General features: G+C 36.0%; 7 protein-coding genes across 9 annotated transcripts; 4 read left to right on the top strand and 3 right to left on the bottom strand.

Moving 5' to 3' along the window:
• The first annotated feature begins 3,523 nt into the window (after positions 1 to 3,523).
• LOC108852093 (polygalacturonase At1g48100) lies at positions 3,524 to 8,117 on the top strand. Its single transcript, XM_018625584.2, has 7 exons — positions 3,524 to 3,800; positions 4,532 to 4,825; positions 5,035 to 5,070; positions 5,155 to 5,362; positions 6,856 to 6,937; positions 7,039 to 7,147; positions 7,325 to 8,117. The coding sequence occupies exons 1-7, from the start codon at positions 3,549 to 3,551 to the stop codon at positions 7,766 to 7,768; spliced, it is 1,425 nt and encodes a 474-aa protein (XP_018481086.1). The 5' UTR covers positions 3,524 to 3,548; the 3' UTR covers positions 7,769 to 8,117.
• A 1,391-nt stretch (positions 8,118 to 9,508) lies between these two features.
• On the top strand, positions 9,509 to 9,969 carry LOC108854061 (LOB domain-containing protein 23). The gene is made up of 2 exons (XM_018627557.1): positions 9,509 to 9,661; positions 9,757 to 9,969. Exons 1-2 carry the CDS (start codon positions 9,509 to 9,511, stop codon positions 9,967 to 9,969), a joined length of 366 nt encoding a protein of 121 aa, XP_018483059.1.
• A 161-nt stretch (positions 9,970 to 10,130) lies between these two features.
• LOC108854057 (pentatricopeptide repeat-containing protein At3g26630, chloroplastic) lies at positions 10,131 to 11,820 on the bottom strand. The gene has a single exon (XM_018627553.2). It carries the CDS (start codon positions 11,733 to 11,735, stop codon positions 10,380 to 10,382), a length of 1,356 nt encoding a protein of 451 aa, XP_018483055.1. The 5' UTR covers positions 11,736 to 11,820; the 3' UTR covers positions 10,131 to 10,379.
• Positions 11,821 to 12,549: 729 nt separating this feature from the next.
• On the top strand, positions 12,550 to 14,305 carry LOC108854059 (glyceraldehyde-3-phosphate dehydrogenase GAPA1, chloroplastic). Its single transcript, XM_018627555.2, has 4 exons — positions 12,550 to 12,710; positions 12,805 to 12,912; positions 13,097 to 13,401; positions 13,489 to 14,305. Exons 1-4 carry the CDS (start codon positions 12,669 to 12,671, stop codon positions 14,234 to 14,236), a joined length of 1,203 nt encoding a protein of 400 aa, XP_018483057.1. The 5' UTR covers positions 12,550 to 12,668; the 3' UTR covers positions 14,237 to 14,305.
• LOC108854058 (probable magnesium transporter NIPA8) lies at positions 14,278 to 17,280 on the bottom strand. The gene is made up of 13 exons (XM_018627554.2): positions 16,960 to 17,280; positions 16,687 to 16,872; positions 16,520 to 16,601; positions 16,365 to 16,426; positions 16,190 to 16,275; positions 16,035 to 16,108; positions 15,861 to 15,963; positions 15,634 to 15,762; positions 15,471 to 15,570; positions 15,250 to 15,369; positions 14,981 to 15,144; positions 14,804 to 14,903; positions 14,278 to 14,697 (listed from the first exon to the last, which is right to left on the bottom strand). Exons 2-13 carry the CDS (start codon positions 16,777 to 16,779, stop codon positions 14,473 to 14,475), a joined length of 1,338 nt encoding a protein of 445 aa, XP_018483056.1. The 5' UTR covers positions 16,780 to 16,872; positions 16,960 to 17,280; the 3' UTR covers positions 14,278 to 14,472.
• A 104-nt stretch (positions 17,281 to 17,384) lies between these two features.
• On the top strand, positions 17,385 to 19,945 carry LOC108854056 (DNA cross-link repair protein SNM1). Of its 3 annotated transcripts, XM_018627552.2 has the most exons (10): positions 17,385 to 17,999; positions 18,076 to 18,256; positions 18,326 to 18,565; positions 18,645 to 18,789; positions 18,864 to 18,998; positions 19,091 to 19,157; positions 19,225 to 19,302; positions 19,373 to 19,425; positions 19,513 to 19,625; positions 19,718 to 19,945. In XM_018627552.2, exons 1-9 carry the CDS (start codon positions 17,525 to 17,527, stop codon positions 19,528 to 19,530), a joined length of 1,392 nt encoding a protein of 463 aa, XP_018483054.2. In that variant the 5' UTR covers positions 17,385 to 17,524; the 3' UTR covers positions 19,531 to 19,625; positions 19,718 to 19,945. The 3 variants fall into 3 exon arrangements, with proteins under 3 accessions (XP_018483054.2, XP_056865113.1, XP_056865114.1); XM_057009133.1 differs by having other exon boundaries at positions 18,076 to 18,565; XM_057009134.1 differs by lacking the exon at positions 19,718 to 19,945 and having other exon boundaries at positions 19,373 to 19,429; positions 19,521 to 19,625.
• Positions 19,743 to 21,591, bottom strand: LOC108854060 (nudix hydrolase 13, mitochondrial). The gene is made up of 7 exons (XM_018627556.2): positions 21,335 to 21,591; positions 21,123 to 21,267; positions 20,951 to 21,036; positions 20,747 to 20,864; positions 20,579 to 20,662; positions 20,338 to 20,487; positions 19,743 to 20,239 (listed from the first exon to the last, which is right to left on the bottom strand). The coding sequence occupies exons 2-7, from the start codon at positions 21,207 to 21,209 to the stop codon at positions 20,051 to 20,053; spliced, it is 714 nt and encodes a 237-aa protein (XP_018483058.2). The 5' UTR covers positions 21,210 to 21,267; positions 21,335 to 21,591; the 3' UTR covers positions 19,743 to 20,050.
• Between the last annotated feature and the right edge of the window lie 1,914 nt (positions 21,592 to 23,505).

Below are 23,505 nucleotides of genomic sequence, written 5' to 3'. Positions count from 1 at the left end.
CGCCTGACTGCACCACTCTGAGCCGTCCTATGAGATCCATGTTCGATGGTACGCCCTGCACCAAGCTGAAGATCTCCTATAACCTGTTTTTCCATAATCTGCATAATTTGATATTTTCTGGGGTTTGAACCCCAAACCTCGGGTGTAGAAACAATTAAACCCTTAGTCAAACCACTAGACCAAAAGGGCTTCCAATTTCTCCGATAATTCATCCTCTCTTTTTTTTGGGAAAAAACAGTTATTCCCTTTATAATAGAGTCAGGTCCGTTATGAACCCTACTTAAACTGTAAAAACGGTAAGAAAACTGGATCTAGTATATATATATATATATTATATATATATATATGTATATATATGTGTGTAGAAATTAAAAACCTTACCGCATGTAGTCTTAGATTTAAGGGACTTCTGTGGATGATATATATATATATATATATATATATATATATATATATATATATATATATATATATATATATATATATATAGGTCATATGTTTATGGTTTTATGTAGGGTATGGATTTTTTAAAGCGCACATCAGAAAGCTGTCACCAAGCGACTCCGTACTTGCTGATGAATTAATCTGGCTCCATGAAAAATCGGGGAAGTACACTACCAAGTCAGGGTATGCTTTGGCAAAGATCCACAATGGCAACTCCCTTGATGAGTTCAATTGGAAGAAATGTATATGGAATGTTCAATGCTCCCCTAAGCTACGCCACTTTCTCTGGAAATTAAAAAGCAAAGTGCTAGCAGTAGGAAAGATGTTGGCAAAAAGGGGTATACAGGTAGAGGGGTAAATGTAAGCGATGCGGTGAACCGGAGACGCTGCTACATGTGATGTTAGCTTGCACAACGTCTCAGAAGATCTGGGAGCTGGTGCCTGCAAAGAATAAACCCCTCATCACCTCTTGCCACTCGGTGAAGGAATTACTTGTAGCATGTACCCAAATGGTTAATCTCCCGCCTATTGGTCTGACTACTCCGTTATATCCCTGGATCTTATGGGTATTGTGGACAAGTAGAAATCAACTCCTATTCGAAGATAAGTCTTTTCTGGAATCAGAGATGCTAGCGAAAGCTATAAAAGCAGCTAAGGAATGGCAGTTCTCTCTACCAATCCGAAAGCATGTCTCTGTTTCAACTAAAGACTCTCCACTATCGAACTCTCTTCCACAGGTTCCAGCTAATACATACTTGTTATGTTCCGATGCTGCTTGGAATTGCTCTACCTTTGCAGGTGGACTTGGCTGGGTCTGTAATGACTCACTAGGCAATCTTGTCTAGGAACCGAAAAACAACACTACATTGCTTCAGCCTTGGTAGCAGAAGCGTTAGCGATGAAAGCTGGCCTCTTGAAGGCCATCTCCTCTGGTATTAAAGACGTCATCTGCTGTTCAGATGCTAAATGTCTTATTGATGCAATCACAGGTACCACGACTGTGAAATCGCTCCGAGGATTGCTCCATGACTTCTGCGTGTTGAGTGCATCCTTCTCCTCTATCTCTTTCCGCTTTATTGCTCGTTCTTGTAATGATCCTGCGGATAAGCTAGCGAAAAACGCTTTGTTTGTTTTGTCTAACAATCTTCATGAGATTGAAAACACTCTTATGTAAGCTCCTTTAAGATTTCAATGGAAGGTTTGATCAAAAAAAAAAGTATATTTGAACTGATGAATACCATCTTGATCACTATTTTGCATATACTCTAAATTATGTCTTATAATTAGTAGGGAATAGTGGTGTATTTTCTTTTTTTTTCGAAAAAAGGCTTGAATAGTGGTGTATTGCCAACTTAAGTTTGTCCTAAACTCATAAGCTTTTAATTCACCAAACACCCAACTTTGGTTTTTGTCTTCTTTTGGCAAATTAGTATTAAACTTCCTGCATTTATATATAAAGGATGATAATAATTATTTGTTAACTTAGATAACTATTGTTGCTTTCTATAGTTCCTCTTTGTCTCTCGATATATAGTTATTAAAATACCTTTTCAGAAAGTTTTTTATTTTATTTTAATACTTTGTAAAAAATTAATATATGCCATATAGATCAGACTGATCCACAATAATACAAAAACAATTAGATTACAAATTTCAGATCATATTTTTGTCGAAATATTTATATATAGGGAAATAATTTTCTTATACGTACAAAATGTAAAGTTTCCTATTGTACTTAACCTGTATCTAATACATTATGTCCCTAATTAAGCAAACTAATCTCATATGTATTAGTTGTATTAGTGAAGTACACTGAAATCATTTAACAAGCTTTTGGAACTAACTAATTATAGGTATAATGTAAGTTTTGGATAAGGTCCTTTTGCTTTTATAATGCAAGAGTGCATAACCGTTGCTTATGATTGAGGAACAATGGTTAAATTACAGATCATTGTCTTGTCAAAAAAAAAAAATACAGATCATTGCCCATTAACTAATTTTAATAACTATAACAATTAATCACCTTTTCTGTCAGGGTCTTATGAAATATTATCCATGGCATAATATGTCTTATTATTAATTATCAGCTCATTTAGTTTTTTTTCTTCTTTAAATATGCAGCCACCTTTCTGCATACAAAGTAAATTAATAACTAAGATGTTTCATGCATCTTTCTGATGTATAGACATATCTAATACGGCATTGTAAATGTATGGTCATTTCTTTTATAATTGTACAACGCTTTTTTGGTTGGAATTTGTGTTTCCATTTTGTATTTTGTGGAGTAGCACATTAAAATACTGTTATTAATTTACATTATAGCTTCATCTTTCTATTAACTGGAACCTTTTCATGAATTAACAAACAGGCTTAAATTATTGTTCACTGAATTATTAATCAACAATGGACGGAAAGAAAGTATTTTAAACCTATGAAAAAAGTGTAGAAAGACAGAAATTAAGTGTCTAGGTTGCAGTTGTCTGTAGATACAGAGAGTGTTACAATGTGCCAACATCAATCATGTTTTGGAAAGAATTTACTTTAAATTTCTCAGTTTTGTAAATAATGGCTTAAAAAGAAACTTAAACAGAATAAATATGTGGATGCTGTGATGAGTACTGTAAAGATCCACCCCGAAGAAATGACTGGTAAGAAAACTGGATCTAGTATATATATATGTGTGTGAAAATTTAAAACCTTACCGCATGTAGACTTAGATTTAAGGGACTTCTGTGGATGAATATATATATATATATATAGGTCATATGTTTATGGTTTATGTAGGGTATGAATTTTTTGGTATAACGAAAACAATACTTTTCGAAAGACTTATAGGTAAATCACTCTACGTTCTTGGCACACTCAATGGAATCGTATTTACGTCCATTCACCCCAAATCCAATAACAGTATGCCACTACACAACCATTTATGTATGGGTTATACAGCTTACAAAAACTTTTCTCTTTTAAAGTTTAAAAGGGCACTTTTGAAAATAGTTCAAAAGAAAGGGTCATTTTGAAAAAATATTGCTATATAACTCGTCCAGCAACTACATCTCTTATAACCATCTCCTTTCCCACCAATAACAAAAGCATAAGGAAATATGAAGATAATAAAGAGTTCACCTCTTTTAGCTATGCTGATCGGCTTCATTATCATAGCAGCCGCAATCTCCACCATCTCCGTTGAGGGTCGTAAACATCACGTCAAGAGAATCAAACCCAAACACCGCCGTCATTCTAAAGATACCCCTATCGACTCTCCTGCACCCGCCCCTTATCCGTCCACCCATGATGGTGTTTTCGACATCCTCTCCTTCGGTGCCAAGGGAGATGGAGTTTCCGACGACTCAAAAGTACGTTCATATATATTTTAATACCAACGATTTAATTTCAAAGCAAGAGACATATTAGTCAGACGTTGCATTTGCGTTTGTGGGTTACTTTTAAAATCTTGAAAAATACTAAATATTTCAAAAAAAAATGATTACTTAAGTATATATACACTATTACATAAACGAAACAGTTTTTGTTAATTGTAAATATAAACAAAACATAAGCGGAAGGAGAACTATTTAGCATTGGTGTTTTCATTTTGAAAAAAATATCTTATGAAATTTGAAAATGAATTATATTCCCCAAAACAATTATAAAAGAACAATATCTTCATCATCAGAACGCAAATGGAGAAATTGGGCTTCTACCGTTAAGGCTTACGTATTTTTGAGTTCGATAGTAACTTGAAAATTCCTTGTAGTCGTTTTCACTTGTTGGTACACAATCTATTCGGTTTAATTTATTTGGTCGTAGGTTTTTCAAAAAAAAAAATATATATTTGGTCGTAGACTTCAACAAATGATTATCAAAACTAAGGTAGATTTACATCCTTGTTACACTGCTATCTAAAAATACTTCTTCTTCTTTTTTACCAATTTTAAAATATATCTAAAATACTTGCCGGACCAGATACATTCAGATCTTTTTGGTTTTAGAGATATGTATAGACATTTTTTTTTTGAGAATATATGTATATGTATAGACATTTTCTTTATTGATTATGACATTTGTATTATTGGGGAGCTGCCAGGCATTGGTCGGAGCGTGGAAGGCGGCTTGTAAAGTGGTGGGAGGGAAGGTGGAGATTCCGGCAGGGAAAGAGTTTATGGTGAAGGCGGTGACGCTGCAAGGACCGTGCAAGGAGGAAACGGTGCTTCAGATAGAAGGAACCTTATTGGCTCCGGCTAAGATAGGCTCATGGCCTAAGTCAAGCTTGTTTCAATGGCTTAACTTCAAATGGGTCAGTCACGTCACCCTCCAAGGCTCAGGGACTCTTGATGCTCGTGGCTATAACTGGTGGAACTTAGACAATTATCAAACTCAAGTACGTTTTTATTTTCAGTATTAAAACAGCATAGTAGATTATTGGACTTAAAACCCGGATACGAGGTTCAAACCAAGAGATTCCAGCCTTACTTTTAAATATAGTTAAGATTTTATGTCTTAAATAATCCAAATTATTAAGTTTAATTTAAATGAAAAGTATCTTTAGACGCCTTTATGACTGTTTGTTGCTTTTGTCTTCTTTTTCAGAAGAGAAATAAGTATATCCCACCAATGAAACCAACAGTGAGTATATATCAGACTAATTGTAACATTTTATATAAAAGTAAAACTGGTAAGCCTGTTGACTGGCTTATTTTATACGCATAGGCGCTTAGGTTTTATTCAAGTGGTAACGTGACGGTCCGGGACATAAGCATCGTGAACAGCCCATTGTGTCACCTGAAGTTTGATGATTCCGATGGAGTCAAAGTCAACAACATAACGATCTCTTCGCCGGAGAATAGCCCTAACACCGACGGCATCCACCTCCAGAACACACGTAATGTCGAGATTCAACACTCCAACATCGCTTGTGGTATGTAACTAATCTATCTTATTAAAACAGAAATATTATGTTGGACCTAACATTTATTTTGTAAGTTTTTAAATTAAATACACCTTTATACTTTATAGTTAAACTACATTAAATCATTAATATTATTTTCTTTATATTACTATCCATGTTTCCAAACAATATACTTATTTCTTACTACTATCAATGTTTCCAAACAATATATTTTATACTACTATCAATGTTTCCAAACAATACAATAATTAATCTTAATATTTTATATCTATCATTTTCTCTTTAAAATTTTGTAGAAACATCATAATTTCATAAATTGCAAAATAATGAACTTTAAAATTTGGATTATAAGATCACAAATTATGAAACTATTACAATTTAAATCAAATGAGATTACATATTGGCCATCCATCAATTCAATCGGTTAGTCTCGAATTTTAGTGATTTTTGTTAATATGAATATTTTAAAAACCTAAATTGAATTGTCAGATCTCCAGATTAACCGGTATAACCACAATCGGGTTGAATTTAGAATCACTGATTTAAATGCAAAAATATTTTAAATACACCCTTTAAAAATTACCAAAATATTTGTTAAGTTATTAGTAAAAAATTTCATCGTAAAATATTCCGCGCTTCCAAAGCGCGCGTCATAATCTAGTATTCCTTTAATACAGATTTCATCTTTTTATCTAACCAAAAAACTACAAAATTGAGAAGCTTTCATATGATCTTTCTATACCAAATAAATTAGCTGGATCAGATTACAGATCTTGATGTATTTTTGTCCACTTAAGCTTAAGCAATTACTTATACAATATGCTAATTATAGATACCTTTTAGTTTTTTTATTAGTGATTATGATTGATAATCTACATAATAGACATATATCTTATTGCATATGGAATGACATATGAATTGGAGTTTGATCTGCCTTCTAGCGTGGCATTGCTCCAATATTATGCGACTCATTATGCAGTTAAAATTTTGAATTACATAAATGACTAAAAATAAAATTGAACATATAGTGGTCGCCACGTTGTATCGCCAAAGTGAAATGAATATTAGTAAAAAAAAGAGTTAAGTAATGTAAAAACTTTTTAAAAGAATTCCTATAAAATAAAGACACAAAACAGGAAAAGACATCATTGGCAACAACACTTAACGGTATAACTGTCACCCAAACTAACTTTTTATGCAAACAAGCAAGCATGCAGAACGAAAAAGCTCTCTTTTCTTTAATTTATTGTAAAAATTTATAGACGTTTAGACCCCAAAAGAATTATAGACATATTAAGATATATGCGTGGACCGAAGATTCTAAATGTGTAAACACCAGAGATTCTAAACGTACTTAAATGCTAAACCCAAATCATAATTAATAACCTTTAAAAAAAATTATTAGTTATATACTATTACATATGCATATACACGGGTAAACATTGGTTCTAGAGTTAAAAATTCCGAATTTTGTATAATAAGCAATGCCTTTTATTCTACAGGAGATGACTGTGTATCCATTCAAACTGGCTCCTCCAATGTACATATTCACCACATTAGTTGTGGCCCTGGCCATGGCATCAGGTTTACACACAAAAAAAAAAATATATATATATATATATATCTATATATACAAAATATTTTGTTTTCCTTTCAGCCTTACTGATTTTTTTTTGTTATCACAGCATAGGAAGTCTGGGAAAAGATGAAACTGTTGCATGTGTGTCTGATATCATTGTTGAGGATATCTCAATACAGAACACTCTTGCTGGTGTTCGAATCAAGACTTGGCAGGTACGTCTGTTATATTTATATCACAAAGATATGTATCACATTCACATTATAATTGAACATTCATGTTTGTGTATATATGGTTTAGTTCATTTTTATTCAATTATCAACAAAATTTCATATATAAAAACAAAATTACATTTAAGTTTTCGGTGAATGACGTGGAATTTCTATCCACAGGGAGGACTAGGGGTTGTCAAGAACCTAACATTCTCAAACATACAAGTAAAAGACGTGCAAGTACCGATAGTAATAGACCAATATTACTGCGATAAGTCCAAGTGTAAGAATCAGACGGGCGCAGTATCAATTTCGGACGTCAAATACAACAACATCGTTGGTAGTTTCACGGCACAACCGGTACGTATTGCGTGCAGCAACAACGTACCATGTATGGACGTCGATCTAATGGATATAAGGTTAAGACCTTCCGGAGGAATCAGAGGGTTACAAACTCATCAACAGCAACACGCTTTGTGTTGGAACTCATACGGCAAAACACAAGGGCCTTTGGTTCCTTCAAGCATTGGTTATTGCTTGAAGAAGAGTAATATTGATGGTTATTATCCCAAGAGATTTATAGCTTCTTCCCAAGAAAAGCTTTGCCCTTTACAAAACCCTTAATAGAAATTAAGGGTTATTCCACTATCCCAAAAGATGTTATATATCTTTTTTGTGCTAGAGATGATAAGATTTTTTAGATCAGTTATGCCACCGGTTCTATCCCTATAGGTACCTGTGTTTGGCATATGTTTTATTTAAAATTGTGTTATTTTGGGAGATCATGATGTTTCTTTTTGCTTCCCTTCTCCACCTTTTTGTGGATGTGAGAAGGTGATGGCTCTTGTTTCAGCTTTTTTTTCTCTGTAGTGTTATGATGTATGATTGCAATTTCGGAGGTTTGATAGTATTACTTATTGCTTGTAATAAACATTTAACATTATTTTCTTACAAATTTTAATTTTTATGGTTGCATGAACTTTTTAACAAAAAAGTAGAAGTAGTTTTTACTAGTATATTACTAATTCACCATCAATAATAATTTTATGGAGATATAAAGGTAAACTAAAGATAGCATGTTTAATTGTCCAAAATACTGTCCATAATTTGTAATATGTCGATTAAGATAGCCGTCTTTTATTATATGTTAATGAACTAGTTGGTATATCAAAATACACCTAACTGTGAAGTGAATTTGAAACTTTTTCATATAACACATTTAAATTAGAAGGTTGAGATTATGTATGAAGAGAAGTAGACTAGAGAATGCTTTAAGGTAAAATGTGAATAAATTGAAATGGCAAAAGAAAAGAGGCTTCAGAACACAGAACTGAAAGAATATTCGCAAAAACAATTACACAAAGACCTTTAATTTCCTTAAAAGCTACAAACAAAAAGGAGGTTTAGACTTTAGAATAATTTGTTAGTGGAGGTAGAACCGAGTGATAATACTTTGGCTTTGGTGGAAAGACCACATTTCCTCCTATAGTTTTATGGCTACTAACCACGAAACCTAACTTTTAATATAACAATGATCATCCATCGATACAAGATTGTAGAGATAATGTAAAAATAAATATTTGAAGTGAGAATCTCTACAAAAGTCATAAGTGATGTGAGGCTGAAGATGAGAGTGATAGAGTGTCTTCACCGTCCATTTCGGCTCTCTTTAATCAAAATCTATGCCGCACGCGCATGTGACATCTCTTTTTAATTCGTTTTTTCTTTCCCTTTATTCCTTTTTAGTGAGTACAAAATCATAGAAAAATAGAAGGCTGAAGAACCAAAGAGAAAGCCCACTTAACTCACATAGAAAACTAAAAGGCCCATCATTCTTCCAAAGACCTAATCAATTTAACTAGTTATGAACAATCCATATTACATGCATGATATACATATATCGCTTACAATAAAGTTTTGCTTTCTAAATGCATGTAATATTTATTTCATACGCAATATTGATGGTGTGATTTGATGAAATAAACAAAGAGGGTTGTGAAAGAATGGTTTCATGTTTCAACCAAGCGATTGAGCTCTCTGATGTGAAGTTCATGCAGGAGAAGAAACTGACTGAGAAGTACTTCGAGGAGATTAGTCAAGAGAATTAATGCACCAACGATTTTTCCTCTTAAGTTTTAACAAAAACACTCAACGGTAACATTCTACTAATTAGTCACAATGAGAAATCAACATTAATAATCTTACCTTATGTAAATGTCCTCAAAATTTTCATAAACTGGAAAGTAGCCGTTGAATCATTGGAAAAGAGAAGGAAACTAAGAAGAATACAAATAAGCCAAATCCTTGTTCTTAGATTTTCATAATCTTTTGGTATCTTTTTTGTCTCTCGACAGAAAATCTGTAATGAATCCTAAAAGATGTGCTGCTTGCAAATATCTGAGAAGAAGATGTCCAAAAGATTGCATTTTCTCACCTTATTTCCCTCCAAGTGATCCTGATAAATTTGCATGTATCCACAGAATCTATGGTGCTGGAAACGTTTCCAAAATGCTTCAGGTATATAAACTCTTTGTGTGTATCTGTATCTGTTCTAAATCCCTATCTAAGATAACATTGATGTATTAAAATATTGATGGTGGATCTTTTGACAGCAACTTCCTGTTCAGACAAGAGCTGAAGCAGTGGAATCTTTGTCTTTTGAAGCAAAATGCAGAGTAGAAGATCCTGTTTATGGATGTGTTGGGATTATTTCTTTACTCCAAACTCAAATTCAGAAAACCCAAACTCTTTTGGCCAGAACTCAAGCTCAGATTGCTGTTGCTCAAGCCAAACATAGCCAAACACAAATCTCTGAATTTATGTAATACTATCTATCGCAGTTTCATCTATAATTTTTCGAATAAAAATCTCTGTTTCTGATTGATTCTATTATCTTTGTATGCCTGTTGTTAAAACAATGCTGGTCTCAGGAAGTTTCAAATAAGACTTCAATGAAGGTTGCAAAGTTAATGATTGTCTTGAGAAATACACAACCAAACTCATAATATATAACTGTCTATATTTAAGACCATAAAACTCCAAATACAACTTCATTTTTCTACGTTCTACAATTATGGAACATTTTCAAGTAAACATGAGAGCTAAGACATGAACTATATTTGTATAGTTACAAAGACAGCATATGAATCTGTTTAAAATAGGAAAAAAATTATATGACAAGAGACACTTAACCTTCAAAATCAGTGTTGCACAAAACAAAAAAAAACCTTCAAAATCAGTCTGCATCCCACTTGGAGAACGTAATGTGATGTTGGCTCCAACTATCAAGCCTTTCGTTCACTCCCTCTGTGCTTTCTACTTCAAATGAAGTGTTGATGTTTGGATCAGAATCCATAAAATCAACTTTGTTCACTTCCAGGGCTTGCTCCAACAGTTGGATCATACAGGAACTATGTTCTTGAATAGGTGTGATACCGTAAACATAGATCATTCGTATAAAGTACCTCAAACCATCTTTCACATTCCCAGTATTCGCACAAGCAGACAACACACCAACAAAAGTGATAGCATCTGGTTCAACACCTTCTTCATCTTCCATCTCCTCAAACAGAGACAAAGCCTGTTCCCCCAAACCATGAACCCCCAAGCTCGTAATCATCGAGTTCCAAGTCGCTAAACTCCTCCTACTCTCCATCACATCAAACACTCTCCTCGCATCCTCCAAGCTCCCACATTTACTATACATATCAATCAAAGCAGTCCCAAGGAAACAATCAAGCTGCGAGAACCCGTTTTTATAAGCATAGTCATGAACCCATCTCCCCATAGACAAGCTCCCAAGCTGAGTCGAAGCTTGCAGCATACTAACCAACGTGAACTCATTAGGCTCCACGTCATCAACCTGCATCCTCCTGAAAAGCTGGAACGCCTCGTCGGGTCTCCGGTTCTTGACGTAAGCGGCGATCATCGCGGTCCACGAGACGACGTTCCTCGTCGGCATTCGTCTGAACACAACCTCCGCATCATCTAATCTTTCATTAGAGACAAGACCGTAAAGCATGGTCGTCCACGAAACGATGTTTCTCCCAGGCATTTCATCGAACACCTTGCGACCACAATCAGGTCTCCGAGACTTGAAGTAAAGATCCATTAGAGTGTTTTGCAAGAACACGTCAGAGACCAAACCGGTTTTGACAGCTAAACCGTGTACTTGCGTACCAAACCGGAGCGAGGATTCAGCGAGGCAAGCTTTGATTACGAACGGGAGCGTGAATTTATCGAGGTGGGGGTGGATCGTGAGCATGAGGAGGAAGAGGAGGAGAGCTTCGCGGGGCTTGTTGTTGAGGGAGAGGGATCTTATCGTGAGGTTCCAGGTGAAAGTGGAAGGGGAGGGGAGGTGGCGGAAGACGAGGGAGGCGTAGTTGGTTTGTCCGAAGGAGGAAGAGAGGGAGATGAGGTGGCGAGCGAGGAGCTGGTCGTTGGAGAGGTGGTGGCGGATGATTTTGGCGTGGATTTGTTTGAGTTGGGGGAAGTTTGAGCATGTTTTGAGGAGGAAGGAGGCTTTGTCGGGGAGGAAGTGGGGAGGAGAGAGGAGGAGGTTTGGTGGGGGAGACGGCGACGGAGCCGTCATGGTGGGGTTGATGGGAATCCACCGGTTTCTCTCTCTCTCCCTCTCTCCTCGATTGATCGATCGTGTGTGGATGGTGATGAAGCAGGAGAAGAGACTCGGACGTGAACTACGTCGTTTCAGTGAAAACATTTACAGTAAAAAATTCTATAAATATTAAACTTTAAAATTTATATTTTTTTTTAATTTAATGAATATTTTTTTAAAATTTGATTTTCAATTAAAAATTCGTCTCTAAATTTATAAATTTTAATTACTATTTAAAATAAGTATATATTGCACAATTTATATATTATTTAAATCTATATATTTGATTTTCATCCTTTTGTTTATTTGATGTTTCTAGTATATTATAGATATATATTTAAATATGTAAATGCATTTTAAATGCAATTCTAAAAATAATAAGGAAATGTTTTAAGGGAATAAAAAAGTTAGAAAAAACCACTTTGAAAATATAATTATTATTTATGTTAGATAAATTTTATGCAGAAACTATTATATGATATCAATAAAATTATATTAAAATTAAATTTTGTTATATTTTACAATGATCTAATTTGATAAAAAAAACAAATTATTCATATATTATGTATCAATTTATAAAATGTTACTGTATCTTAAAAGAAAATACTATAAAAAGTAGTAAATGTCAATTAAAAGCGTTATCTATATTTGACCATGACCACACAGACACGTTGAAGAGACTTGTGAAAATGTGATCATACAAACGTGTGAGAAGAGTACAAAGAGAGTGATATTTGATCATCACCACAACCATACAAATGAGTAGCAAAAGCTATCCAAAATCTAATCTTCTTTGCCTTCCAACTCTTCATCACTTCCTTTTACTATATATATTACCACCTCTCTCCTTCACATCTTCCTTCTTTCATCTGCTGTTACAACCTTAAACTTTGATCCTGTCTGGTCACCATGGCTTCAGCTACTTTCTCTGTCCCCAAACCATCTCTTCAGGTACCATTCTTCTTCTTCTGATGATGATGATAATCTCTCTTACTGGCATTTCACAAGTTAAGTAAACGTGTTTGTGTTTTTTTTTTGTCTTCAGGGTTTCACTGACTTCTCAGGATTGAAAAGCTCCTCTGCTTCACTTCCCTTCGGCAAGAAACTTTCTTCCGATGAGTTTGTTTCCGCTGTCTCTTTCCAGACTTCTGCAGTGAGTTCTCTGTTTTCCTATATCATTATATGTAGCTTTCATGTTATGTCTTATGACATGTTTATACCAAGAAAACATAATGTATGTTGATGGATCAGACGAGTCCTGAGATCGGAAGTTGTCTTTTTGCGTCTGCTTCGATGTTTTCTAAACCATTTAGATGTTTTTCTGTGCATGTTGCTAGATGGGAAGCAGTGGTGGATACAGGAAAGATGTCACCGAGGCTAAACTTAAAGTGGCCATCAATGGATTCGGTAGGATAGGGAGGAACTTCTTGAGATGCTGGCATGGACGTAAGGACTCTCCTTTTGATGTCATTGCCATTAACGATACCGGTGGTGTCAAGCAGGCTTCTCATCTCCTTAAATACGACTCTACTCTCGGAATCTTCGACGCTGACGTGAAACCTTCTGGAGATGCTGCCCTCTCTGTAGATGGAAAGATCATCAAGGTTGTGTCTAACCGCAACCCGTCACTTCTTCCATGGAAGTAAGTCCACAATGCAGTTCTTTCTTCTTTGTCTGAAACTTTCTCAGTCTGATAATCATTTGAATGTCTTTGTTGGTGGTTTCTCAGGGAGTTAGGAATCGACATTGTCATTGAAGGAACGGGAGTGTTTGTGGACAGAGAAGGTGCAGGGAAACACATTGAAGCTGGAGCCAAGAAGGTTATCATTACTGCTCCAGGCAAAGGAGACATCCCAACTTACGTTGTTGGTGTCAATGCCGATGCTTACAACCCCGACGAGCCGATCATCAGCAATGCATCTTGCACTACTAACTGTCTTGCTCCCTTTGTCAAAGTTCTAGACCAGAAGTTTGGTATCATAAAGGGTACAATGACAACCACTCACTCCTACACCGGTGACCAGAGGTTACTAGACGCTAGCCACCGTGACCTAAGGAGAGCAAGAGCAGCTGCTTTAAACATTGTTCCCACATCTACGGGAGCAGCTAAAGCAGTGGCTCTCGTGCTCCCTAACCTCAAAGGAAAACTCAACGGGATCGCTCTCCGTGTACCGACACCGAACGTGTCAGTGGTTGATCTCGTTGTGCAGGTCACCAAGAAGACTTTCGCTGAGGAAGTTAACGCTGCTTTTAGAGACTCCGCAGAGAAGGAGCTTAAAGGTATCCTTGAAGTCTGCGATGAGCCGCTCGTGTCAGTTGATTTCAGATGCTCGGATGTGTCGTCCACCATTGATTCTTCACTCACTATGGTGATGGGAGATGATATGGTTAAGGTGATTGCTTGGTATGATAATGAATGGGGTTACTCACAGAGAGTTGTTGATTTGGCTGACATTGTTGCCAACAACTGGAAGTGATATGTATTGAAATCAAAACTTTTTATAACAGGTCTCAAAACAATGATAATAATAATAATAATAATAATATACAGAGATGTAATGTTATACATTTTGTTTTTTTGTTTTCTTTGCAAGAATACAAAAGCGTGTAATGGTTTTTGCTACTAAAGCCATAATATGATAAAGAGAAAGAATGTACCTGAGAAACTGTTTTCAATAGCTCTCTGTTTTTTTTTTCTTTTTACTAAATCTACTTAAGCCTTTGAAGGGTGATGATGAGATGTCTTTTCAAGCATTCTTGTTCCTTCTTCTTCCATGGCTAGTTTGCTCCATCCTGATCCTCTCATGGACAGAATCTTCGCCCGTTCCAGTCCGTTTCCTCTAAACCCTGTAATCTTCGAAGACACCATTGGCATCACGAGAATAGCTGATGCGTTTATGGAGTCTTCCCCAAAGCCCAATGCCGCTAAACAAGCAGTCTACAACACAACACAAAACAAAGAAGAAGAAGAGTTAAAAAAAAATTGTTTTAGTAACTGTTGATAAAGCTTTACTTAGTGAAGATGTTTTGGCTTTGTGGGATACCTTTGTCTTGGCAAATAGATCAGTTGCTTTCATATACATTCCTTGTACAACTACTCTTGTGTCTTTGCTATGTCCATCTTCAGACGATTGTGATATCAACCTGTTGATAAAAGTGTCAAAATGTCAAAATATAGCTAACTTTATGAATTAACGATCTAACAAGTAGGCGTTACCAACCTGTCCTCCTCGGATGGCACGTCAGAAGACACAATTGAGTCAAGAGATGAGGTGCTGTCTTTTGACTCGTTGCCTCTTGTATCATCAGGTGCTAGTAAAGATATGCCTATGAATACGCACAGCATTCCTGATATGAACATTGTCGTTCTTAACGCATCGAAAACCTGTTCGAAGAAGAAGAAAATAGTAAGCCTGGTGATGATACAAGATGATCAAACCAATCAAAGAAAAGAGAGGAATAGCATCAAAATTTAAGTAAATAGATGAACCTGAAACTCTTGAAAGTAGATGAATCCTGTACAGATGGAGAAGAAAGTCCAAGCAATCTGAAACATTGGAACTATGAGAATTGCATCATATAGAGACAATCCTTCATTTAATCTTGTCATCTGCAGCACAAGCACATAAAAGACATTTTTACTTTAGTACTACAATCCGTCAAAGGCACAACAAAGCAGACACAAATTTCATAAGCTTTAAGGCTTTTTACCCAGAATCCAGCTGTACTGAGGAATAAAAGAAGCATAGAGTATGTGAACCAGCTGTGCAATTGATAGCTACTAGACATGGCCAATCTCAGCAAGTTTGAGCTGCAAGATAAAATTTCATATTAGCACTTGAAGTCACAGTTTGTTCGAGAAAAGTCAACTCACAGTGACTTGGCGAACAAAACCGAACATGATCCAATAGCGCCAGAGACAACAGCATATGAGAAGGGAAGCAACATTTTCCAGTAAGAGCTTATCTCTTGTCCACGTATAGATAACAAAACTTCTCCCTTCCTGAAATATATTCCGATTAAAGAAGAGATATCAAGAAAAGAGGACAGAGAGTTGAAAGATAGTGCAAGAGTAGAGTTTCAAATGCAAGACTCACTCACCTATAGAGGAAATGGTTTACAGCTACGATTAGAATCAAAATCCCACAGTATACTAAGAATGTCACGTTGCTGTATTTTTCTGCCAACTGTTCCGGTGTGAAAACTGAGCAAATAAGACTTGCATTAGGTCACGCCTTGTGAAAAAAAGACCATTCGGTTCAAGAATAGAGTTACCTGGTGACTGATGATTACCAAATGCTACCAGGAAAACGTTTCCAAGAACTATAAAGGCTGTAGCAACAAGTACTCTGTGACAAAAGGCATACCAAAGATATTAGAAGAGAGAGGCATTAAGTAAATCAGTATTGTTAAAAGTTGTGGTGACGCACTTGACGGTCACCATTTTGTTCAACACAACATAAGCAAACGCTATGTTGGATACAAATTGAATGGATCCGAGAGCTGCTAGAAGAGACTGCCAACAAGAGAGTGAGTAAAAGGTAAGAAAACCAAAAAGAGAAAGCGTAATGAAAGTAAGGGAGTGTGGAACAAATGAGTCTCTACCTGAGCAGCATAACCAAAGGAAATGAAATTGAGGCAGTTCCCAAGAAGAAAGACAAGGATCCCTGTTAAGTTTCCAACAACAACAACAATTAAGGCTCAGAACTAGCTTCCTTATAAGGGCGGGGGGAAAAAGGTTTAAAGACCCAAAGCAATACCAACTCTCCATGTCTGAAAATGAATAATGGGCTTCAAGGGAGTCTTTCCTCCACCACCATCCTGTAAAGCTAACCTCTCTCTCTGACAAATACACAACAAAGTAAGGTGAAAATGTAAAAGAGGAAAGAGTATAAATTGGGGGTGAGGGGGGGGGGGAAATGGAGACCTCATTATGACCCAATTTGAGAAGGTTAGTGCCGAAATTGATAGCAACGCTTCCAAAAATATTGATGAAAGCTCCGATGACCCACTCTCCCATAATGTTTTTAATGAATCAGTTAAAGGATCATCTAAAAAGCTGCAAACTTTGGAGCAATCAGGCTCTCATGTGATCTTGTTAAGCCTTCGAAATCTGCAAGAAAAGAGATCAGATGTTTCTTGATTCGTTGACAGAGAGATCAAACAATAAAGAAAGACTTGTCGGGGATTTAGCATATACAATTGAAGACGGTAGAGAAGAGCTTCTTCTTCTTCTTCTTCAGATCCAGATTGGTTCTCTAACAGCAGAGCAGATTACAAGTCCTCCTCTCCCAACAAGAAAATGATTTTTTTTTAAAATGGTTTTAGATTTAGCTTTTGACCAAACAGAAAGGCGTCGAGCAGAAGGAAGAATAAAAATTGGATCTTTTCTCTCAAATGGAAAGTAAAGGTTTGATTTTTCGTAAGGGGAAGGAAGGTCCCAATCGCCGAGAGAAATTTCCCAACGACGGTGACGGGTTCAAGCAAGAAGACGAGGACGATGGAGGATGAGATTCGAATTCGATCTATGGTTTGGGCCCCCCTCCCCCTTTGTGTGTGTGTGTTTATTATCTGTCTTGTTTCTGCTCCTCACGTTTTGTTGGGCTTTTCTTTTTTACCATTTTTATTACACTCACTCTCTCTCTCCTCTCTCTAGCCGACACTCAATCGCCAAAAGTAGCATCCTTTGGGTTTGGGCGGGTTAAAAAACGCAAAGTTTGACCCTTTTGACCTTTCTTTATCTCATCTCACAAACATTAATAAAAATGGATGCTTTTGATGAAGACGACGGTTTTGGTTCTCGTTTTAACGACGGTATTCGAGAAGAAGAGGAAGAAGAGGGGTTTAGTTTCTATGAAGATGGTGTTATTGAAGAAGATGAAGAGGGTTTTGCTTCTGATTTCTACAAGGCTGGTTCTGATTGGTCTTGTTTGTTGGAAGAAGTTGAAGAGATTATTACTCCTGAGAGTAAGAAAAAGATGAAACAAGCAGACTTGTTTCAGGTTTGGGGTTTGCAGAAGTCTACTCCTCCTGAGACTAAGATGAAGAATAAGACAACGAAACAAACTGACTTGTTTCAGGTCTGGGGTTTACAAAAGCCCTCTCCTTCCACCACTTCACCTGCTTCTTCTTCCTCTTCGTCCAAAAAGACAACGACTACTGCTTCAGGAAAGAGACTTAGAGACTCTCCATGGGCCAATGACACGCCTCGACAGTGCCCTTTTTACAAGAAACTTCCAGGTCCTCTTACTCTTCTTCCTCATTCATTTGCACAAGTCTGCTTCTCTCTTTGCCAATCTGTGTGATTATCTGCCAGGAACACCGTTTACTGTGGATGCCTTTCGCTACGGTTGTGTTCAAGGCTGTTCTGCTTACTTCCTTACTCACTTTCACGCTGATCATTACATTGGCCTCACTAAATCCTGGTCTCATGGTCCCATTTACTGCTCCTCCCTCACTAGTCGTCTTCTCAGACTTAGTCTCTCTGTTAATCCCTCGTCAGTTCTTTTTCCTATCATTTATCCTTTCAACTTTGTGTCTTTAGTTGATTCTCTGTGTGTTTGTAGGTTTATCCATCCGTTGGAGCTAGATGTTGAGTACACTATTAATGGAGTCAAAGTCACTTTAATCGAAGCTAATCATTGCCCTGGTGCTGCCCTCATTCACTTCCGTCTCTTGGATGGAACATGTTATCTGCATACTGGAGATTTCAGGGCTTCTGAACAGATGCAAACTCATCCTCTCCTCTTTAACCGACGAGTTCACGTGCTGTATTTGGATACAACCTATTGCAATCCCAGATACAAGTGAGAGATCAAGTATTTTCAAATAGTAATAGGGAGTGAAGTTTGATCCATTATTTTTTTTTTAATGTTTTTTGTTCAGATTCCCCTCTAAAGAAGATGTGTTAAGTTATGTTGTGAGAATCACAAAGGAGTTTCTCAGGAAGCAACCGAGGACACTGATTGTGGTTGGTTCTTATAGCATAGGGAAAGAATGTGTTTATCTAGCTATTGCCAAATCACTTGGGGTAATAATAAGTTGCTTTAGCCTTCATTCTCTTTTGCTCTTAGACATCTTTTCTAACCTGGTGGGGGTTTTCAGGTTAAGATATTTGCAAACGCTTCAAGAAGACGGATACTGGAATCTTTTGGATGGGATGATATTTCGAAGAATCTTTGTGCAGATGGGAAAGCCACATGTCTTCATGTTCTGCCTATGTCAGCATTGAAAGTTGAAGTATGTCTCTGAAACCAAGATGTTTATTTCAAGTATAACTTTCCATGTCAGTGTCTCATGATCTTATCTCTGTTCTGATAATTTCTCTGAAGAGACTCGATGAACACTTGAAGCTTTATAGAGAACAGTATGGAGCAGTTTTGGCATTTAGGCCCACAGGTAAATCTTTTTTTTTTTTGCCTTTAGATTAAACCATTTGGTACGAAAACTGAAGGTTGGTTTTCAGGTTGGACTTACTCCGAGAAGGTAGGAGAACACCTTAATCTGATAAAGCCAACTTCTAGGGGAAAAGTTACCATTTATGGTAATGCACATTCTCTGTAGCTTACAAATATCTGAATGTATGTACTTAATTGATTGATGATCTTTTGTAGGGGTTCCATATAGCGAGCATTCAAGCTTTACAGAACTTCGTGAGTTTGTTCAAGTACGTTACCGTGAATGTTGTTGTTGTTATCTCTGTTCGTGTTTGTCCTGGAAAGAGTTTAACACTGGTTTCGTTTTCCACACACAGTTTTTAAGGCCCAGATAAGATTATTCCCACAGTGAATATCTCAAATGCTGAGAGCCGCGAGAAAATGCAGTCATGTTTTAGAGAATGGCTCAGACGCTGAGATTCAACTCTAGGTTTGATTCATAATTGCTTCCTATTATTGTTAAGAGAACTAATAACTTGGGGCCGTTCTATCTAATTAATAATATTTATCTTTTATTTGCAGTTTCTGCATCGCAATGTGTGTTCTCAGCTGAAGCTTTGTAGGGATGCTTGATGCTTCTATAACATCATCCTGGATATTGCAACCGTAGAGTTTTAAGTGATGTCTTGATTATTACTCTTGTAATCTTGTATTTTGTATACTCTCAACTGGCTATTTCTTTTGAGTTATGATTGATGATTGGTAAAGAAAAGATTTCAGAGAAACAAACCATTCTATATTTTACATTTACTTGTCTTTTACCTAGACGAATGATTAGCATCAAACTGCGATTGTGCAGCTCTCACAAGAGTAGACAATTTAAAGAAGGAATTAACCTCACTGCAAAAGCTAAAACTAGTTAACAACAAAGCAGTAGCGAGAATCTAATTGACGTTCTCCAGGATTTGAAATGGTGGAAGGGGAAAGAGTCTCTTCTTCTTCTTTTGCCCTTCCATCATCTTCTGTCATTACTCTTAAAAACTCTTCAAGAGCACTCTGCATCCACTCATACCGACACAGTTCCAATGCTTCTTTAACATTCAGCTATGCATTTATACACAAACTCCTAATCAGTTAATTTGTATATATATATATATATATAAACAATATACAGATACAAGTGTGGTGCTTTGGTTGCTTACCCATCTCCTCTGGCGGTTTTCTTGCTCTGGCCATGCCGTAAGTTCTTCCTTCACCTCTAACGCAAACATATAACCTTTGCATCCACCACAACATTCAGCTTCTTCACAACTACTCTTGCTTCTAAATTCCCAAACTCCTAATGGATCTTCCTATAGAGAAAATATTAAAAAAAAAAAACACAATTCATCAGTCCAAGCAAAATCTATATAAAGAAGAGCTTTTGAAGAAGAAGAAAGATACTCTTAGTATTCCTTTAACTCCTGCTTCTTCCATAGCTTCACGAGAAGCAGCTTCAAGAACAGTTTCATCATCTTCCCATCCTCCCTGAACCAATTAATATCCACAAAGTGATAAGTTTCAAAAAGCAGAATAAAAATGAAACAGAGTTTAATTCATGGGAACAAACACCTTTGGGAAGACAAGATCGTGTCGGTTAGGAGATGAAACCATAAGCACTTGAAGCTTGTTTTCAAGGTCAACAACATCCGACTCCTCTTCATCTTTCACCACCCTATACGGAATGCACCTATCCAACACACGAGACTCAGATCCCATCACATCATATCAACACCTAATTAAACTACAAAAAAAAAAAGGAATGTGTGTGTGTACCCAGAAACGAGACGGAAGTTGTTGTCATAACGTTGACGGTCTCTTCCTGTTCGTGCTGAAAGATTCGACATTTTTTTTGATAAAACCTGCCAAGAAGACCAAATCAAACCGCAAACTACAAGAACACAAAGCTTTGAAAGAAAAAAAAACACGAGAGAAGAAAACTAATTACGAAGAAAAATGCAGCTTCTATGCTTTGAAGCAAAACAAAACAAAATCTGCTGTTGTTGTCAGCAAGAAACATCAACATAGATTCCATTACGAATCATCTTGTTCAACCAAGTTCTTTTTTTTTCTCCCAGAACCAACCAGAAGAGAGAGAGAGAGAGAGAGAGAGAGAGAGAGAGAGAGAGAGAGGGAGAGAGAGAGAGAGAGAGAGAGAGAGAGAGAGAGAGAGAGAGTAAAAGAAACTGAAACCCAGACGGAAAAAATGGAAAAGAAAGAACGGTTTTGGTTTAGTTTGCTATCTATAGTAAAAGGAAGACGCTGACGAAAGTGTGTGTGAGAGAGAGAGCATTCTTCAATTCTTTATTAACCACTCATCTCCTTTTGCTTCACGTTTCTATTTTTTTTTTATATTTCCATAATTTTTCAAACCCCACCAAAAGATATAATCAAATCATAAACTTGGATCAGAGCTCAAAAATGCTCTCGTTGACTAGATCATATAAAGGAGGAAGAAACATGAAAGGTACTACATGGAAGCCTATCTATGAACAATGCCGATATGTTTTCTGAACCTTCATATAAAGACAAGAAAAAGTACAGAAAGAAACACAAGCCTAGATTGCGTGTGTGTTATAATAACACAACTCTTCTTACCATTCAATGGGGGGATCTTTTGAGTTTATGTTATGCGTAGAAATAACGATTTATGTTATGCGTAGAAATAACCGATCAACTAGTCAACTAGACCAAACGCCATACCAAAACCAAGTTTATCCGGTTTAATTGGTTGGTATTTTGTCTTTTTTAGTAGTAGCTCATAAACCGGTGAATCCACAATCAAACCCGGAATACTGAGCGGGCCAGAAAGTTAGGCTATAAAGCCCATGTATCATGTATATGGTCGTTAATTAAATTTTTATTGGGCCTTTTGAAAAATGATAAGACGGTTGGTGCAGAACATGATCAATGTTTTTATTTAATTTTTCAGTCACTTTTCAATCATTTCCAGTTTGTATCATTTATTCATGATGGCCACGACCGCCGTTTCAATCATTAGTCTCGTTTCAAATTTTTGATATATATATTTTTCTTTTGAATGGGAAATAGAGAAAAAGGTTCAATAAAAAGTCAAAACAAATGTTAAACGCGAAACGCATCGTGGAAATGTGGGTTGAAACGTTATCGTCACTAACTAACGGGTCTATATAGTAGTGTATAAGAAAGAGTAGAAGCAAATGTCTATACAGCTGGCTGGTGGGTCCTTTGACCCCACCTTTTTACTTTGTCGATGTAGAATGTGGTCCTACTCCTAATTATTTAAATAGATAAAAAGCGAGTTTGTTGAATTGTTTATTATTTAAAAGAATATTTTATGAATGTTTGTTCGCTGGATATCTATTTATCATTAATAACAACGTTAATTTTATAATTTGCTTTTTCAAACAGCATTTTACAATTAGTGCCAGATAAAACAACACTTTGCTCCTACTTTTAAAATACAGTAAAATGCTGTCTTTTTCGATTATAGTGGTTGCGGTTCAAGTTTCACAATTAGTAACACTCCAAAATGTAAAACAATAAATATTACGCAGAACTGTACAAATAGTCAAATAGTTATAGGAGCATAAATGGTAAAATTGTGAAGCAAAAAAGTTTGATTGGACTGAAAAGTGTAGAACATAATACTTCCTCCGTTTCACAAAGTTACATATCACAGAGAAAAAATTTTGTTTCAAAATTATTTATATTTTACATTTTTAATGCATATTTCATTAGCTAATTGCAAACTTCAAAAAAAATAATTGTACTTATTGAATTTTTACTAGTTTAAAATTATAGAAAAATAATCATAAAAATTTATGCAAATGTAATCTGTTTTATTAAAATGTGTGAAAAACCTAGAATATGTAACATTTTGAAACAGAGAGAGTACTTTATGTTATAATAACAATTGTAAATTACCAATACAAAAATTATTTAATTATTTTTGGATATAAATTCACATCAGTCAATGGTTGGTTATTAATAAATGAGCAAGATTTTACCTGTACAATTGACATTCAAGTAAAAAAATCAATCTCTAGACTCATTTATTAGTTAGTGTAAATAAAAAAATCAATAAAAGGAAATAAAAACATGCGAAAAAGGAAATACTGAAATAGAGAAAGAAAACAGAGAGATTTGCGGAGTAAATAAAAGAGGGAGGAGGCAGAAACAGAGTTGGAGTGAGTGTTCGCCTCTTTTATATTTGCGGCGACTGAAACTGAGTTACACGGCGGTTCAAGTTTCTTTTTTTTTTTTGCCAGACCCAAAACAAAATAAAACAAAACAAAATAACATTCCTCTGGTTGGAATTGCTGTTAAGGTTCTAGATGGTTCTAGAACCG

The sequence above is a fragment of the Raphanus sativus genome, chromosome 4 (assembly GCF_000801105.2).
Source record: "Raphanus sativus cultivar WK10039 chromosome 4, ASM80110v3, whole genome shotgun sequence".
NCBI lineage: Eukaryota > Viridiplantae > Streptophyta > Magnoliopsida > Brassicales > Brassicaceae > Raphanus > Raphanus sativus.
Note: the sequence above shows the minus strand (reverse complement) of the source record. Positions and strands in the feature narration are given on the sequence as shown.